Source organism: Phalacrocorax carbo, chromosome 12, assembly GCF_963921805.1.
Source record: "Phalacrocorax carbo chromosome 12, bPhaCar2.1, whole genome shotgun sequence".
Classification (NCBI taxonomy): domain Eukaryota; kingdom Metazoa; phylum Chordata; class Aves; order Suliformes; family Phalacrocoracidae; genus Phalacrocorax; species Phalacrocorax carbo.
In genome coordinates, this window is record NC_087524.1 from 22478977 (window position 1) to 22496277 (window position 17301).

General features: G+C 47.4%; 1 protein-coding gene across 1 annotated transcript in view; it reads right to left on the bottom strand.

The window, feature by feature from the left end:
* Nucleotides 1–2072: 2072 nt before the first annotated feature.
* TCERG1L (transcription elongation regulator 1 like) overlaps nt 2073–17301 on the bottom strand; it is a 97435-nt gene continuing 82206 nt past the window's right edge. The window contains exons 10-13 of the mRNA XM_064464404.1: nt 12757–12892; nt 7991–8080; nt 4721–4839; nt 2073–3156 (exon numbers count right to left, since the gene is read on the bottom strand). Coding sequence (XP_064320474.1) covers nt 3000–3156; nt 4721–4839; nt 7991–8080; nt 12757–12892 — 502 coding nt within the window. The 3' untranslated portion in view covers nt 2073–2999. The remainder of the gene's footprint in view (nt 3157–4720; nt 4840–7990; nt 8081–12756; nt 12893–17301) is intronic.

Below are 17301 nucleotides of genomic sequence, written 5' to 3' on the forward strand. Positions count from 1 at the left end.
ATTAGACAAGAACACGAATTCATTTATATTCACAATGCTAATGCATGTACTTTGACAATTCCCATACGTGGTGAAAGTGGCGTGTGAATAAAGGGGATGTAATGGTTCCCCTCAACTCCTTTTGAGTTTTCTACATTATATACAGGATACGCAAAAGCGGTTTAATTTTCTAAGCCCTGCCTCCTCTCGGCAAAGCGCGGCCCCGTGAGCGCGGGGGGGTCTCGCTCGCGCCCGCCCCGGCACCGGCCGCGCTGGCGAGGCGGGGGAGGCATCAAATCCGGACGAGGAGCAGCACCTCCGCTACCAGCTATCCCCAAAAGGAATACATGTGGCATCCCTAACAAGGCGCTCTGCGATTGGAGTTAAAATCTGAAGTGGTTTTGTTGTTTCTTAATGTTACCCAGCTCTCTCTCTCAGCTCAGCAAAAGTATTTCTGTAGAAGAATAGGAGAGGGCAACGTGGAGGAAGGTTCTGCCTTCCTCAGAGGAGTTCTGATGAACGATGAAAAGCGGTCATTTTTCTTACGTATAAGTAACGAGAGGGGAACATTTTAATCTGAGGCACCTGAAGTGAGATTAGGATTTGTTAAGGGCATTGAGAAATGAATAGGCCATACAAATACTATCTGGGACGAGATCGCACGCTTCCGCAACCTTGACACGCTTCTCGGAATGTATTTTACCTTGACCACCATCGGTATTTTGCACTATAATGTGCCTTAATAGACACATTTCCTTCTGTTGTACCACGGGGCTAGCTGCATTTGTTTTAATATTCCTTGATTTTAAAGGTAAGAAAACTGAGCTGAACTTGGAAGCTTTCTAACAAATACGGACCACCACCGGCACTGATGGCCTCTTGCGTTTCACAGAATTTCAGAAGGAAATCCAACAGATTTATCCGTTCACTATTGTACTTACATCGTGGCGAGGATTTCTGGCATTGCCAGGAAATGCTAAAATCAAGGAGAAGCCCCAAAATATCAATACCCCATTTTATTCATACTTGAAATAAGGGATGGCAGTATAGGGACTAGATATGCACGTACATTTAGACCAACACAAGGGGTACAAGCCACTGAAAGAGAAGAGCTTTCAGTCATAAAAGCAAGGTCTCAATGTTCTTCTGCACCTTTCTTTTTTTCTTTTTTTTTTTTAACAGGAAAATTTGCAAACCCTTGTGAAAACCCCTACGAAGTCTGTCTTCAGATCTACTGAAAGACCTACATCTTTTTCCCGGGTCACCGCTGCCTCGTCCTACCACCCGTGCAAGTGAGCGGCCTTCGTCTCTACAGGGTTGACGCCGGGCTCCCGAGTCACACAGCGGTGGGAGCAAAGCAGGCTCTTCCAGCGACGTGAAAATAGTCAAGTAACGCTGTGAGTGAGCGGCTATCGCAAGCCTCGTCAGCCACGTAAAATCAGGTTGCACCTACCGGCCGGCACTGCAGCTCGCTCGGTGCCGAAGGCCCCCCCGCGCCTGCCGCGGGGCGAAAAGCCGGCAGCATCTGCTTCACCCGGTGACTCCGACAGGGCAACGCGTCTCCTCGCCCCCGCCAGCGGCAGCTTTGGCTCAGGTCTTGCTCTCATAGAAATAAATGACATTTTTTTTTGTCACGTGGAAGTTGGAAACTCTACCTTCTTTCTAAAACACACCGTGGTTTAGCTACTCTTCTTTGAATTACTCCGAGTTCATTTTCCCAGAGCGTTAGAAAATACTCTTTATTTCCTCGATTATAAAAAATATCCAGCACGCATCTAAAGAAAAACTGCTGTTAGTTGGGGAAGACATCAAAATCGCTCCTACCAAATAGGAATCTATAAATCTAATGAGTAATAACTTAAAAATTAAGTCAGCTGAGAAAATAACACCACAGACAGAGGGGGGGGTGCGTCCTTCCTTCAGCATAAAGGAAGGGATATAGCGATGCTCAGCGGAGCTGCGCTGATTTTCTCTAGCCACACCCTACCTTCGTAGCCAGAACCGCCGTTTTGCTCTCGATATGGCCAGAACCCCAGCTGATATCAGCAGCATCTGCGTACGAATCACGAGCCGCAGCAGCTCTCTCCGGTCTCCTACCTCTCAAGTAAAAACCACGACACCTGCGCTATCTTACCCAGCATTTCGGAACGTTTAGAAACTTAAACCCCCCCTGAAAATTGGCTTAAAATGTTTATTAATTAAAAAAGTTAAATATTTATTTATACAAATATGATGAGAAAAATCTCATGCAGACTTTTCACATACAGTAACATAACTGAAATCATACTGCGGTGGTTTTACAAAAGAACTTAGTTCTGGGAGCTCTGACGGAGAAGTGCTGCTGGCGCCCGTGTGCCCAGAAGCACCATTCACGGTAAGTAGAAAGCAAATTCTGGAACTTAAAGAGTTCTTCCTATGGAACGTATGCCAAGATTTTCACACTCTTCACCAAGATTAACGATTAATACCTTGTTACTACTACTCAGAGAACGGGACAGAGACGTATGAACACCGGGTAATGAATTCCCGCGCACCACCCCTACCTCTAACGCTTTATGTTAACGCATAAAGTTGCCGAAAGGTTGCTTTAGATAATTCCCCTAAATGATGAAAATATCTTGAGATTGTTACGGATGGCATCTGCTTCTGCTTAATTACAAATCTGCGTTGGATTCATAATTTGTGTATATTACAAGTAATTTGCATAATTAAAACAATTAAGGGATTGACATATCATGGCAATTAGAAATGCATCAAACTCTGGATGTTGTACAAAAAAGAGCTTCAATATGAAACATTAATTTTTTTGAGAACAAAATATCCTTCGGATTCCTGCAGAACAACCTTCACAAATTCAATACATGTTCAATAAACTCCGTTCAGAGAACGTTTTTTCGCAGGGATACGCGCCTCCTCGCCAGGCTGTTGCAAGTTTAACCCCGAACGCTTTAGCCTTCCTTTGGCCTTCTTGCTGCAGTCCCACCGTCAACTCGGGTACTTATTGCCAGTTTCAGGAGTTTTTATCTCATTTTCCGTAGCCTTATCCTGTTTTCTTTGTCCCTCTTTTTAAGAATAAGTATGAACTGATTGAAAAAATGCTCTTGGTCCTTCTTCTTCTGAACAAGGCGAAACCGCTGGTCTCTTCCATATTTCTCTGCAAATTCTTTAAACGTTGTTCTGCAGAAAAGAGAGACATTTTAAAGCCGCCACTTGGCCAACCCACACTCAGACTCTCTGACCCGGATCTCGCTTCGCTTTTCGCACAGACACTAAAAACGGGTGCTCTGGGGAAGGTTAGGCAGGCGCGGGACGAGGTGACCCCCGGGACGAGGGGGGCGAGACCACGCCAGAACTGCCCCCGCCTCGGGCTCGCGGAGCAGCCTGCAATCGCCAGCTTCCACTTTTTTGGTTTAGAAAAATCTGGGTGATGGCTGGGGGGGGAGGGGGAATTTTGAATCATGGACGCAGCATTTGCTGCGGCCCAGGTTACTGCGGCTGTAATCTCTGCCTGCCGGTACTTACGGGCAGTATTTCAATAACTAGCCTCTAACGGAGCAGAAAATCACACCCGTGCCTAATGGCAAACAACCGCGCTTTGGCCGTCGGCAGCACACGACGCCTGATGAAACGCCACGCTAGTTTGATCTTTTCTATAAACAGCAAAAAATTAATTGTAACTCTGAGTGACGGGCACGATGCAATTGAAATCTGCGGGCAGCTCTGCCCGGGGGTTTCACCGTCCGCTCCAGCACGTCCCAGAGCAGACAGGGCGTTGGGTGGCATACCGACACCGAGCCAGAGGCTGCTGCCGGTAGGTGGGTTTCTTTGATGCTGTGGTCTCGCAGGCAGCTCAACAGAAACGCTAAGCGGCAGGGTGTTCCCCGCCCTGCAGGCCAGCACAATTTTGCCCTCGCAGGCTGAAAAACATCATCGCTGGAACCAGCGTTTGGCTGCTGCGTTGGCCCAGATTATTCTCAGTTTTGTTGTAAAAAGCTTCTTACAGTTATGACTTCCAGAGCCTGACGTGTTGTTTGCGTCTGGGCAAACCTAGAGAGGTTGCCTAGAGAGGTAGTGCTGCGCAATGACCTGCGCACATCGGCAGGGAAAGCTGTAATGTCTTAGTTCCAACAGCTTAACCAGACTTCTATAAATCTCTTTATTTTCATATAATATACAAACGAGCCGGTGCTCTCCTCAGCCTGCGCTCGCCATTGTGCAGTTTTGGATCCATTACTTAAAAATCAATGTAGAAAAATAAACCACGGCATTGCACGCTTCATTTTAATTTAGTGATGTGGCGTTAATACTAACTTTGTTAAGTTATGTTTCTCTTCCATCAAAACCTAAACCTAAATACAGTTTTTCACTAGTTACACCTGCAGGGCCAATATAAATGAGATTTAACATTAAGGCACTGATTTCATATAGCTAATATATGCGCGTGCGTTCCATAATTATACCATATATATGCGTATAAAATAAATGTGTTATGCAAAACATTACACGTTCTTAATGGCAGAGGGAGGGAAAGGAACAGAGGGAGGAACGGTACGCTCCCTTTCCCAGTAATATAATAAAATATTGTAAAATACCAGGGAAGAGACTTCAACGCAGCACTGTAACAGCGGATGTACGAGCTTGCTGTAAGGAGTGGGTTCAGAGTTACGGCGTTCCGGGGCTGAGAGGCACAGGCTAAACGAGAAAGCTTATCTTAACAAATCTTCATAAGGCAATGCAATACCTTGGCGACAGCTTGGATTCTTCAAGGAGCTTTTTAAATTCTTCTTTGGCTAACAACAATTTATTTTTCTTTTCTTTGTACTCTTCTCTGATCCTCGTCTTGACAAACTGTTCAAATATCTTTCCGAGAAAGGGAAACAAGATACAGCATTTATTAACAAAGCCTTTATGGTATTTATGCTTGATCAAAGGGCTGTCAATCTCACAAGCTACAGTTCTTATCTGCCCTCAGTACAGGCTGACTCGCGTGCAGCTGAACCTGCGTCATGCGGCACCGATCACGCTCTCACAAAATAAGTAGCTGGGAAAAGGTATAATTTGGACAGATAACATCCTCGTTCACACATCAAGCGCAACGTAAATCAAAATTTCCTGACTTCAGTGTCTTGCTCGCATTTTCATGCCTGTAGCATTATTTTTGCACATCTCTGCAACTGACTGCACTGATTTGGTTTGGATCTCGCATCTTTCCCAGCTTGCTGGAATTCCGCAAAATGGCTAACGTGCTAAACATCAATATTCTGTAGGTTACCCCAAAAAAAGCCCGAAGACCTTTAAAGTCAGCTGTCAAAAAGCACGAGCTTACACGTGATCCTCTGCACGCAAACACCCAACAGCCTTCATGTGGTCGGAAGGGTCGACAACCTTCCTCTAACAGTGTTTGGCAGCTAAATATGCAGCAGGGCGCTCAGCATCAGGATTTTTGGTGTCTTGAAAAAGAGTTAACGAATTCACTATGTCTCGAAAGTCTGCCAACTGCTTTAATCACGTTTTTAATACCAAAGATCTGGCCCTGCTGGTTTCGCACTCTAAATGTGGCGCACTAAGTTGTTGAATAAAAGGAGCTGCTCTTCAAAATGCTGTGAGCTTTCCATAGTCACCATCCTTTCCACCACAAATTACATACATTAAATATGATTACTACGGTTACTACCACGGTTGCTTTCTCATCAGCCATGAGGAGGCACAGGTGCAAATCTACATGTCGTGAAAGCTAAAGTAACCAAATTACAACTGGTATTTAGTATGGTATGTTGAAAAGGGAAGAAATAGCACTGGAAAAGTAAACATCAAAAAATGGCCATGACAGAAGCGCTGCAAAAACCCTGACTGTATCATACTGTATGCAACTGTGTAAGTTGAGAGTAAGAGGAGACAGAAAAAATGGAACAAATAAAGGAGGCGACGCTGCTATTGCTTGCCTTTCTGGTATCAGCGAAGCTGTTATGAAGGTAATAAATCAAAATTAACAGATAGCTCATTAATACAGTTGCTCCTTTACCCTTCACTGTTACTTGCTTAAACACAGTAGCATCTTTCAACTGTTAATAACCCCCAGCAAATATCGGTACGGGCGCGGCGCAAACCGCAGATATTCAATAACGGATCGTTACGTTCCTCGGGCAGTGTAAGGACACCCACAGAGAGCAGAGCCTGCACTCCTGGAGGTCAAACCCACCTCAACGCAAGTTCAAGTCAAGAGGAGGTTCCCTCAGACGCCTGCAGATCGCAGCCAGCATGCTTCCCCTGCCCTCTCCGACGTCCCTGCCTGACCGTGGGGAGGAGAGAGCTGCGGTACCGCCAGCCCCGCTCCGGCACCCACGCCTCCCTCGCTCCTTCGCTCCCTCCTCCGTTCCTTCATTCCTCCCTTTCCTTGTGAGCCACTTTTCACCTCTAACCCCCTCCAACATAACTTCATCTGCATAATTACAAAAGTTCTCAGAGGCTCACTACTCAGGTCACGCAGTCAGCATCACCGCAGGTAAACGTTTCCATAAACCTAAATAACGTCTTCTCCTAATCTGAGCTGCACTTCAAGTAGTACTTTCATTAAACGGGCATCGCTCTTGCCTGAGCCCTTCTTCTTAAACCACTTCTTGGAGGAAAATGGGGTCTAATGAAATGGCACTACTCATAATGAACACCTCAAAATCTTAACTTCAAGCTCAGTAGCTAAAATAAACTACACACCCGGCATGTGCCCCCAAGCTCACTGGTTTTTTAACCCTGTTTTGCAGAAAAGCAGCCAACGATCGCCCTCCTCCACCTGAGATCTGAGCCTGAAGTACCCCCACTCTCCGAGCCAACCCCTGGCGACGGGTTTCGACCTACAGGGCTGCCAACGACTTGCTTTTCATAACCCTTCCCTTGAGTAACGCGGCCGCCCCCCCCAGCAGGGCTTCAAGCACATTATATTATGTGTATTCATGATGTATTTTTATTATCTCATCTCCAAGGCTGACAAAATGAAAGAAGTAATACATCTTGATTGACTCATCGAGGTCTGGGTTTTGTCCTTGCTGATTCCCTGAAATAAATACAAAACTCCCTGCTCAGCCTCTTGTCTAGCAGCGTTTTCCCTTCTAGCAGTTCCTCTTACATTTTCATTCCCATATTTCCTTAGTATTTTATTTCACTTTTCTTCTTAAGGAAGAAAATATTGGGAGTAAATGAAGACGTATGTGCCCAGTCCCTCAGTAAATACCTACAGGAAGCTCTCTGGAGAATCACAAGACAATGCGGGCCCCAGTGCAATGGAATAAGTACATTTTTCACCGTGTTTATTTAACAAATTCCATATTCAAAGTTCTTCCTTCTCCAGGATGACCAAAGATGGGTAAGGAAGAGAAACAGCTACACAATAGAAGTGTTCGCCTTCTCTGCAACATCCTTGCATCTTTCCTGTATTTTTTAGACTAACCTGCAGCCCTTGGGTCCTTTTAGATCCCTCATGATAATTAATACCCAAATAAACAAGGCAGCAAAAAGTCATTTCCCTTTGCAGCTTGCTTTAGAAAAACCAAACCCATTCAGTCCGACACCAGCACGGCCACGGCGCTCTCCCCATTAACGCCTAGCAACTTCAGTTGTTGCAAAACACGGCAGTAAATACTGCCAACCTCCCAGAGAATATCCTAAGTAATAAAAATGAAGCCTCTCTACACTATTTAAATAATTCAGAGCGGAAACTCTACCTTGCGGCCATTTCCCTTTCTACAGCCCAGTTTCCCAGACTCAGTAGTTGTTCCTACAACCCGAGAGAGCGCGGCTCATCTCTATGTGCAAACTCACGCGCTACCCCTTGCTTTTCCAAGGAGACAGAACCTTCTTAGGAGCAGAGCCTAAATTAGGAGCCTCACCGAAAAACTCAAAAAAGAAATTTTAATTTTATGCAATGCTTTTGATCCTATCAAGATGATAAATCTGTTAATACGGTCGAGAGGGGAGACGTTTGCTGCCAATCAGAAGCTACGCTGGAGGCAATGCTCACCTGTTTTCGTTCTTCCGAATTTAGCAGAAGGTAGCGTGGATCAAATACGATTTTGTGTAACTCTTTTTCCCACGTAGAAAATGCTGAAACCTGTGAGGTATACAAACACAGCTGCATTAAGGAATTTTAATAAGGATGTGAAAGAAGAAAATGTTCCAAGGTGAAGCAAAAGAGTAGTTCAGAAAGCTAATGAACCCTCTAAAGGATGCCTCAGAGCAGTTAGAAGTTGAATTTTAATCTGATCCTGGCAATGCGCTGAATGCCCCCACACCATTGGTACTGATTTGCTCTAGGACATCTCAGTGAGTATCTGGGAGACATTCGTTCCCACATTTTTGATGGAAAGAATCTGTAGCAGAAAGGAAAATGCCATTTTATTACCCCCTTTGTACAACAGAAGCATCAATTTCTGTTTAAGCAATTATCTCAGCTCTTACTCCCCTCCTCTCCAAAACTGAAGTCATAACCCGAACGAGGCTGTCAGCGCAAGCACGCGCTGAAGAGCTAATCGGGAACATCTTCGAAGCACTGTGTTTTCGTAGTAAACGTGCCGTTTCCCTCCAAGAGCAAGGACGTCACATCTCCTCCTTTCCGCGGCTTCCAGCCTTTCCCGCTGAATCCAGCCCTCCGGAGCGCGGCCCTGGGCGTCCCCCCAAGCCCCGTGCACCGCTCACGCTCCTACAGAGGCTCTTCCGTCTCCTCCGAAGCCTCCTTAGGGTGAGTGGGCCATGAGGGCCACCACGAACCCAAGCAGGTCCCTCACCTGCCCAGCCCGGAGCTTTCCCAGAGCAACCTTCTGGGAGCGCAGGACTGAAATCCCCAGCCTGATCTCAGTACCTCGAACAACATCACTGTTAATTGTTACAGAAAACTCTGGAGTAACATAAAATATTCTCATCACTCCACCTACTTACAAAGAAGAGTAAATCCACTTTAAAAAAATTAAGTATGTGAAGTATGATTAAAATCGAGTAATTAACACTCCAGCGGGAAAGCTCTGATGAAGCACAGTGGGTTTAAGGGGACGGGGTCCCCTCCTCGAGCGGTTAGCGCTGGAAGCTCGGCAGGGTCGCGGTTCAGGCTAACTTCCCGGCTGCGCAGTGACGCAGGGCTGCCCCCTCCGCGCGGCGCCGTCCCGCAGCCTCGGCTCGCCCTCCACGGCGGGCCACGCGGCTGCCGAAGCCCGCAGGTTTGGGGCTCTTCCCCCTTCAGAAGGACCAGCCGCAGGAATCCTTTTCTTTGGGATGTCTTTTATAGTCTCTCTCTTGGACATCAGCTTTGCTCCCAGTACAAAGGCCAGTTTGAACCCAAAGCTAGTTAAGCTCAGGTTAATTTATCACGTAATCATTCCTGTTTGTGATTCTCTGTTTAGCAATTACTCCATTTGACGTACTGCAGATATACACCTCAAATAAATGTTGGATACTGAAATTTATAATTTGATTCTAGTTACACATGTCATACACTGTTCAGGATACTTATTTTGGGGCTCTGCGAATGCATATAAAATATTAATATTCTGACTAACCCCCCCAACGTGTTTTGTATTGTGACCTCCTTCCCTGCTGAGGGACATTCAGCCAGGGAACACGTGCACCGGGGGTGGTGGGGGTGGCATCTCTTCCCAGAATAAATAATGACTTCCTCGGCCTAGCATCACTGCAGGCGAATGGAATGGAATGGAATGGAATGGAATCATTAAGGTTGGAAAAGTCCTCTAGGATCAACAAGTCCAACCGTCAGCCCAACACTACCACGTCTCCTAACCCGTGCCCTGAAGTGCCACGTCCGTATGTCTTTTAAATACCGCCGGGGATGGCGACTCCCTCACCTCTGAGCTTGTCGTGGGTTTCCAGTCTCAACCTCTGCTCTTAACCAGAGTGCAAACCGCAGTAAAAAAAACTCACAAAAATGCAACGTGTTGCGTTTGAGCGGTATGTTTAGAAGTGAAAGGACATCTATCTGAATAGCTGATTCAATTTTAATTCACTCTGGAAGCCCGGCAACAACGGTAGGTTGAGATTTTGGCTCTGATTAAAAGATTTCTAAGAACAGAAAGGTGAAGCGCCTGCTTTTTTCAGCAGATGCATTTATCTTCATCGGCCAAGAGCTCCCAGCTTTCAGGAGACGCCGCTCTGGCAGGGAACGACGTCCACCCCGGACACAAGCTACCGAAACACGCAAAAACCGGCACGAAGGATGGCGTGGCAAAGGGCTGAGAGGGGGCGCCGGGGGCGAGGACCACCCTGCGCCCGCGCTGGGATCCCCCTCCTCGTGTCGCCACCCGCTGCTGGCTCTGACACGCTCCCACCGTCCCAAACCCACCGACGACCCCCATTAAGAGATATTAAAAAGCGGGAGTCTGTGGCTTGACCTTCTAGAAAGGGGCTCTTTGGGTCTGTCTGAAAAACAGGCTGGGGGGGGGAAAAAAACCCCAAACCCCTGTTTATTTGGGGTTTTTTTGTTGTTGTTCTTTAGGATAATGCTGAGGCTGCAAGAATTGTTTTGAGATGGGAAGCTGGGGGTTAGGACCTCCCAAGCCCCCTTTTTCCCTCCCCAATATTAGGGAGGTAAAATCTTGAGAAAAAATACCATTTGGAATCCTTTAAAAAAGCCGTGTTTCCCTGACAGCATCCCAGCAAAGAGAAGACTTTCCTGGAAAGGCAGACTGTAGAACACGGATATTTTGATGCTGTGGCCGTAAGGGAGCCAGGAAGAGGCTTAAAATTTCCCCTTCTTCTCAGGATTTTGTGTTAACTTTTAACCTTCCAGGAGGATATCAGAGATTATATTTTTACACAGAAAAACTTGCCACAGACTTAAGAAGAGTGGCACTGCCTTGGAGCTACCCCAAAAATCCCACGTGATTTTAAAATGTTAAAATAAATATTATTCTGTTGACATAATTTAGGCAGGAAGATTCAGAACTACGCTGAAGGACCGCATCTAGCTCAAGCTGTTTGTAATGCCATCAAATAACTTCCTGAGAAATAATATTATGAGAAAATGGCAGGAGATGTTCATTAAATAACCAGTTTCAAATAACACTAATGGCCTCGCTGCGTTTCAAGCAATGCCAACCAGCTGGTGCTAACCAGCGGCTTGTCTGGACATTTAAAACATGCTCAGGGTGAAAGCAAAGTAACCTATTATCTATAGATTTTTAAATCATAGCAAAACCAAGCAGTAAATTTCCTGCGTTTCTTATTTTTATGAGCAAGTGGGACTCTTACACTGGAAACACTTGAGGAATCCTATTGCAGAACATCCCTAATACTTTCCAATTTTGACTTATTGCCCCCTGACTTAAAATATGCCAGCAGAAGTCTTCAAAGAGTATTCATATATGGCACTTCTGCATTTTTTAAGCATAAATAACAAAATGTGTTAATAAAGCAGGTCTGGCATGGAGATAATTCACTGTTGAGCTTCTGAAGCTCTAATTATCTACCTTTAGAGTCTGCTGATTACTGGTGATAAATTTTATAGGCCTAACAACAGACACCTGGGATTTTTTTTTTTCTTTACAGAAATTACAAGAACTTCTACAGAATACATATTTGCAGAGCGTTGGAAGGAGGCGTGAAATCTGCATACGCTGCTCCATTATACACCCATTTACATTTTCAGGATTAGGACCTAAACCTGGTATGCTTCTTAATTCCATTCACGCTCAGAATCGCCAGTTCTCTGGAAGAAGGGGCACCGCGAGATGAACTTTTGTGGAGGTGATTTTATATTTATAAATAACGGTACCCAAAATTCCTCACGTCGACGGTAATCTTCACGCTGCCAGTTCAGCAGGAGTTTCTAAGTGCTACCCCAGAGAACAGACGCCAGGCGCAAGCTCTGCCCAGAGTCAGCCGCCAGATGCTACTACGGGCTCTGTAACTCGTGTTTCACCACCGGTCACGAGGCTGACGGCGCCGACGGGCTCTATCTGCAGACTGAATTCATGCTCCATCTATCGACTCGTGATCTGGGTTAGGCCACGGTACGGTGGCTGCAGTAAGGCCGAGCCCTCCCGTAACCGGTGCCAGCTCCGCGCTGGCCTGGGTGGGAGGGACGGATGCTCCCGCCTGGCTGGCGCGGAGGGGCCGCCTCTTCTTGTCCCCTGAGCATCCCACCCTCCCGCACGTCAGCCTCAGCTGGAACCACCAGCTCTTCTCAAGGAATCCCGGGAGGTCCAGGGAAAAGGGCGGGTTTTCTTAACCCTCCTGAGACTCCAGTACGTCCTTTCCTAACAGACTGGGCAGATTTTGGATGGCCAGCAAGTGAATTTGATTTCCCACTGTGGGGATCATTGGAGTTTGCGGTGATGAAACCTCTCCCACGCCAAAAGAAAGCAAAAAAGCTGGCCAGGAACGTTCCTGAGCCCGGTGCTCTTTCAGGTGATACGTAGGACACGTCTCTCGTCCTTTGTGGGTCATGTCATGGCCGCTGCCGGGCTCCGTGCGGGACCCCGGGGTGGTGCCCACGCCCGGCCGAGCCGCCGGGCTGCGCTGGAGGAGCCACCGCCTCCGGTGACCTTTGGGTCTCTCTATAGGAATTCATTTGGAGCCGCACCTGCAAAGGGCTGCCAGCTCTGCGCGGCCAGAAGGAAAACCACAGTGAAGCACCACAAAGCCTACACCGAGAAACAACCCTCTGAGTAATTCTTCCTTTGACTGCTAAGTCATAGATACGAAACGATTCCTGCAGTCGTCCTAGGTGATGCCCTATTTTTATAAATGAGAGATGGCAAAGCAAGCAGGAGCATTTCTTACCCCTCTCTCCAGAAGCATGTCTCGGAAATGAGTGATGCGCTCTTCGAGGGGAGGCGTGATCTGAGGCACCGACGTTTCCTCACTTTTCTCCTCCGTTTCAGCCTTCCCCTCGTCAGCAGCTTGGGAATCTTCTGTTCTTTAACAAGGTAGATAGAAAATAGTTCAGTAATTGTCTTTTAACCCTCTCTAGAAAAGCCCCCGGGACGGCAGGACTTTGCGCGCACGGAGCACCCGGGAGCAGGCGCTGAAGTGACCCAAACCTGCAGCGCGTTACGAGACCGTGGGGCTGGAGGGCCCTGCCGAGGGACCTCCGCGGCTCCTCATGCAGAAGGATGCTCTGCTGGTGTGATCAAAGGGGAGCTCAGCAGCGAAACACTACGCTGTATTTCAAGCTACGGAGAAGCGACAGCTTTATATAAGATTTGCCAAGGAGCGGAGACTTTAAAGGAGTGACTGAAAAGACTCATGTTGGTGCCCCCAGACTTGAAAGCCAACACTAATCTTTATTTTATGTTCCCGTGCGCCCCCCGAGCCCCCTCCTAAGGCAAGTAACCCGGCAGCACATCGCACCCACAAACCTGCAGTAAAGCACCAGCGAAGAGCCTGCCCTTTGCCAGTGCCAGAAGGTCCATCGTTATCCTGGCAGCCTTTTTCCAAGACTGCATCTGATTAGAATAAATAGGTGTTTCTGAGAAAATACTGCGCATGGCCTGGGTCCCTTTGCCTGCAAGAGCCCCTGGATAAAGGCACATACGTAGCACCGCTGTGCTCAGCTCAGGAAAGGAGGACAGTTGACTGCAAGTTGCAGCCATAAGGGTGATGCTGTCCTCAGGTGCAATCCCACGTAGTCGCTGCCATCACCGGGGCCGAGCTGTCTCACACCAGATAAATCCCTACGTCATTCTATCAGCGTCACGGACCGTTAACGCTGCACTCCCGCAGCGCTGGAAGGAAACACCTATTTCCCCGCTGCTGGGAGGGCGGGAGCTCTGCCCCCGTGACCCCTCAGCATCTGCAGGGAGAGGTTAATCAGATGGGAAGCCAAAGCTAGGGAGGGGTCTGCTCCAGGGGGGCGATGCGATTTGAGACGGGGATACGAAACCCCTGACTTCAGTGAAGTTGGCCAAGTCAGACCTCGAGATCTGACTTCTGCTCTGGGTCCATCCTGCTGTTTCTTAATGCTTTGAGCAGTGAATGCCTTTAGCACAGTCTAAGGCTCTTTCTGGAAAGATCAGGAATCTTAAAATGATCACAAGGTCCACGTGAGGATAATGAAAGTAAGGCAATTTGATTTTTAGCCTCCTACTAGGCATGGCTGTATTTTCTACTGATGCAATTTTCACCACTACAGAATAATACTTAGTTCGAAATTTCAACAGGAAAACACTTTCTTGTTTCCAAGCAAATGAATTAGATCAGTGTGTAATGTCAGCTCTAGCGTATTATCTTCCTTCTACAACTAATTACATTACACTTACATTTATCCTAAAATGATGCCGTATTACTAGTGATTTGAGAGGTATCAGGTCGGTGTTCTTCACAGAATGACAGTGACTTTTCTATCATAATAGCGAATTTTATTCTGTGACATGATCCATGAAAGACCCAATCCAATTTCTAGCACACACAAAGAGCTTTTTCAAGCTGAAACCGAGAGAACTACAGCACACTACTCCACCAGCCAAGCACCAGGAGAGCCCCTCTTTCCTCCAGTCCTCCTTATGCAACTGAAAATGATGCTGCAAATCACACAGACTTTTTTCTCCTGCCAAAAATGACAACAAAGAATACAGTTTTCTTTAGCAAATAACACAATAATCTGCACAACACACTCCTACTCCGATGGACACATAGGGGCAGCCTACCAGCACGCCCTTGGAAGCCTGCAAATCTCAAAATGGGTAGGGCGGTGGGAGGCTTTTGTCCAACTGTGGTGCCCACTGGAAGGAGGAGAGGCACTGGGCACAGACTGGAACGCAGGGAAACCCATCCGAGCATAAGAAAAAGCCTTTTTACTGCGAGGGTGGTCGGACGCTGGGGCAGGCTGCCCGGGGAGGCGGCGGGGCTCCGTCCCTGGAGATGCTCAAACCCTCCCGGCCGCGTCCCTGAGCGACCGGCTGCGGGGCCCTGCCGGGAGCGGGCTGGGACAGAGACCCCCGAGCCCTTCTGCCGTTCTGTGAAGAAAACCCCAAACCCCTATGTTCCTCTGAAGACTGTTCTTCCTTCGTGGAGAGTACAATCAGAGCATCGCCCGAGTAAGAATCTGACTTCAGTATTTTTCAGCAGTTCCCTCATACCCCAGCGAAATGTAAATAAGTGCAACAGCAGCTTGTGGAGCCCAGAGCTCCTAAACCTGCAGATGCAGACTGTGACTCAAAACCCTGGACGGAGGTTGTGCAAACGTCCACGAGAGAAAGAAGGGAGTCCTGCTGCCCTGTGCAGCTGGCCTTGGGTCAGTCCTCCGCTAGCTCTGCCGGCAAAGCAAGCCGCAGGAGAAGAGAAATAGCAGCTCCGGTGTTACCAACGTGCACAGGTGACCCAGTGTGAACCTCTGGGTGCTGACCCTCTAGTTGAATTGTAAAGAATTGTGCTGGAATTTTGAGGCAATTAGATCTTATCACTAGCACAGAGCTTTCTGAACAGCAGGTGATTTGCTGTATGTCAAAGGAACAATATGATTTACTAAGTAACTTTACTTATATTAAATAAAATAGAATAGGGAACAGAGCATATTTAAAAACAAACCCTGCAAGCATGCAACACTTCCTCTTTTAGCTATACTTAATATTTTTTTTCTTGGTTGGTATTGCAGAAATAAGTGGGTAACGGCTGTGTGGGGTAAAAATGGGGTTCGAGCTCCCGTCCTGCTGCAATGCCAGGTGCAGGGCTGTGAGTGCCCAGCTACAACCTGCCCGTCGCTTGCAGAGCTCTGAGCACCGCCTGGTGCAGGAACCGCAGGGGACAGACGCTCAGAGCATCACGGGGCGGCGGGACGATAGTGCTCCCTGCCTCCCGGCAGCAGTCTCTGTTAAATGTTGGAAAACATTCCCTGTCTTCGGATGCAATTATTAATGTGGGTAAGGCAGAAATTTAAATAGTTTTTTTCTGTCCATCCAGCACCAAAATGAAAATTTGTTTAGTTTTCTGCAAAGACAAATCAGTTTTGACCTCTGGATTCGGTCTGGAGCGAGCAGCACTTTGTCCATTCCCAAGTAAAACAAGGCAGAGGAAACAAAGTCTGATCTGGACCTTGCCATGTGCCACTTGGAAGGTGAAAAGCTGGTGGTGCGTATCCTTTTATCAGAAACCTGGAGCTTAACCAGCACTTCAGCAGACCCTGCAACTTGAGAAGCCCCCTGTTGCTCTCTATGGCATGGAGTGACTCGGCTGCTCTTCTTACGAGGAATTACAGGCCACAGTTCTTCAATCAGTTCTGCTTTTGGCGAACTCAGCCACACGCAGATGTGGGCAACCGAGGCCCACGGCACTTGGAGACCACAACATCAGCTCCAAACAGCGACGGCAGCAGTGATTTTAACTGCTGTGCAAAGCCCCATTGCCAGGGCTCGGCTGCGGGGTGGGAGCCAGCTGGGACAGCCGCACAGTCTCCAGTCTCAGTAACGGAAATCTCAGCGTAGCAAGGAGTTTATACACGGTTTTCATCCCGAGGATGACTAATTCTAGGTTGACATTAAAATCCTACAATATTTTACTTTATTATGTCATGAACTGTTAGCTAACGTCTAATATTAATCCAGTTAAACAAGCACTTGCGCTGTGTTTCTTTAGTAAAAGGTCCATATCTTAAAGGTCCACCCATGAACCTCTGCATTCTGCCGTTGTTTCAGGGCACAAAGCAAAACGTCAGGAAATGGTCACGTGCAATAAAAGAGGATTTAAAATTCAAAACGGCTGTAGAAATCATGTCGCGGTTTGGGGACGCATGTTCTGCTGACAGAAAAATAAACACTTCACAGCTTTTTGGTGACAGGTCAAACTCCTGGGGAATTGGGATCATCGCAGTGAAGTCTGAGATAATGCTGTGTTGTCAAGGCAAATCTTGCTCGTTTCTTACGTGAGTGTTGCCCTCGACTTTCATAGGACTAATTGCCAAAATACAGCAATTACGAATTAGTTCCTACTAAGCTAAAGATTTACTTTTAAAGATAGAACTTACGATAGGGTTCTCGGAGCTTTAAATATCCTCTCAATGAATATCTTGCCACAGATCTCAAGTATGATAAAAGTTGTGTTATTTGTTATACCATACATAGATATAGCGTAACACAAAGACAAATGATGACGTAAACAGCAGGCGATACGCGCTTCCGATCACGTGCCATTTCGCTTTCGTGGCACGGAGTCACAGCTGGGAGTAGCTCGTGTTGCCTTTCCCCCACCCAGAGGATGCCCTCCCCTCCCCTCCCAGGCGAGATGCCTTTGCAGCACCGGCGGACCCGCAGCAGACACTGCCGGCGGTCGGAGGCGCTTGACACCATGCTGCGGGTTTCTGACGTGACTGCACGCGGAGCTAGATGGCTGCAT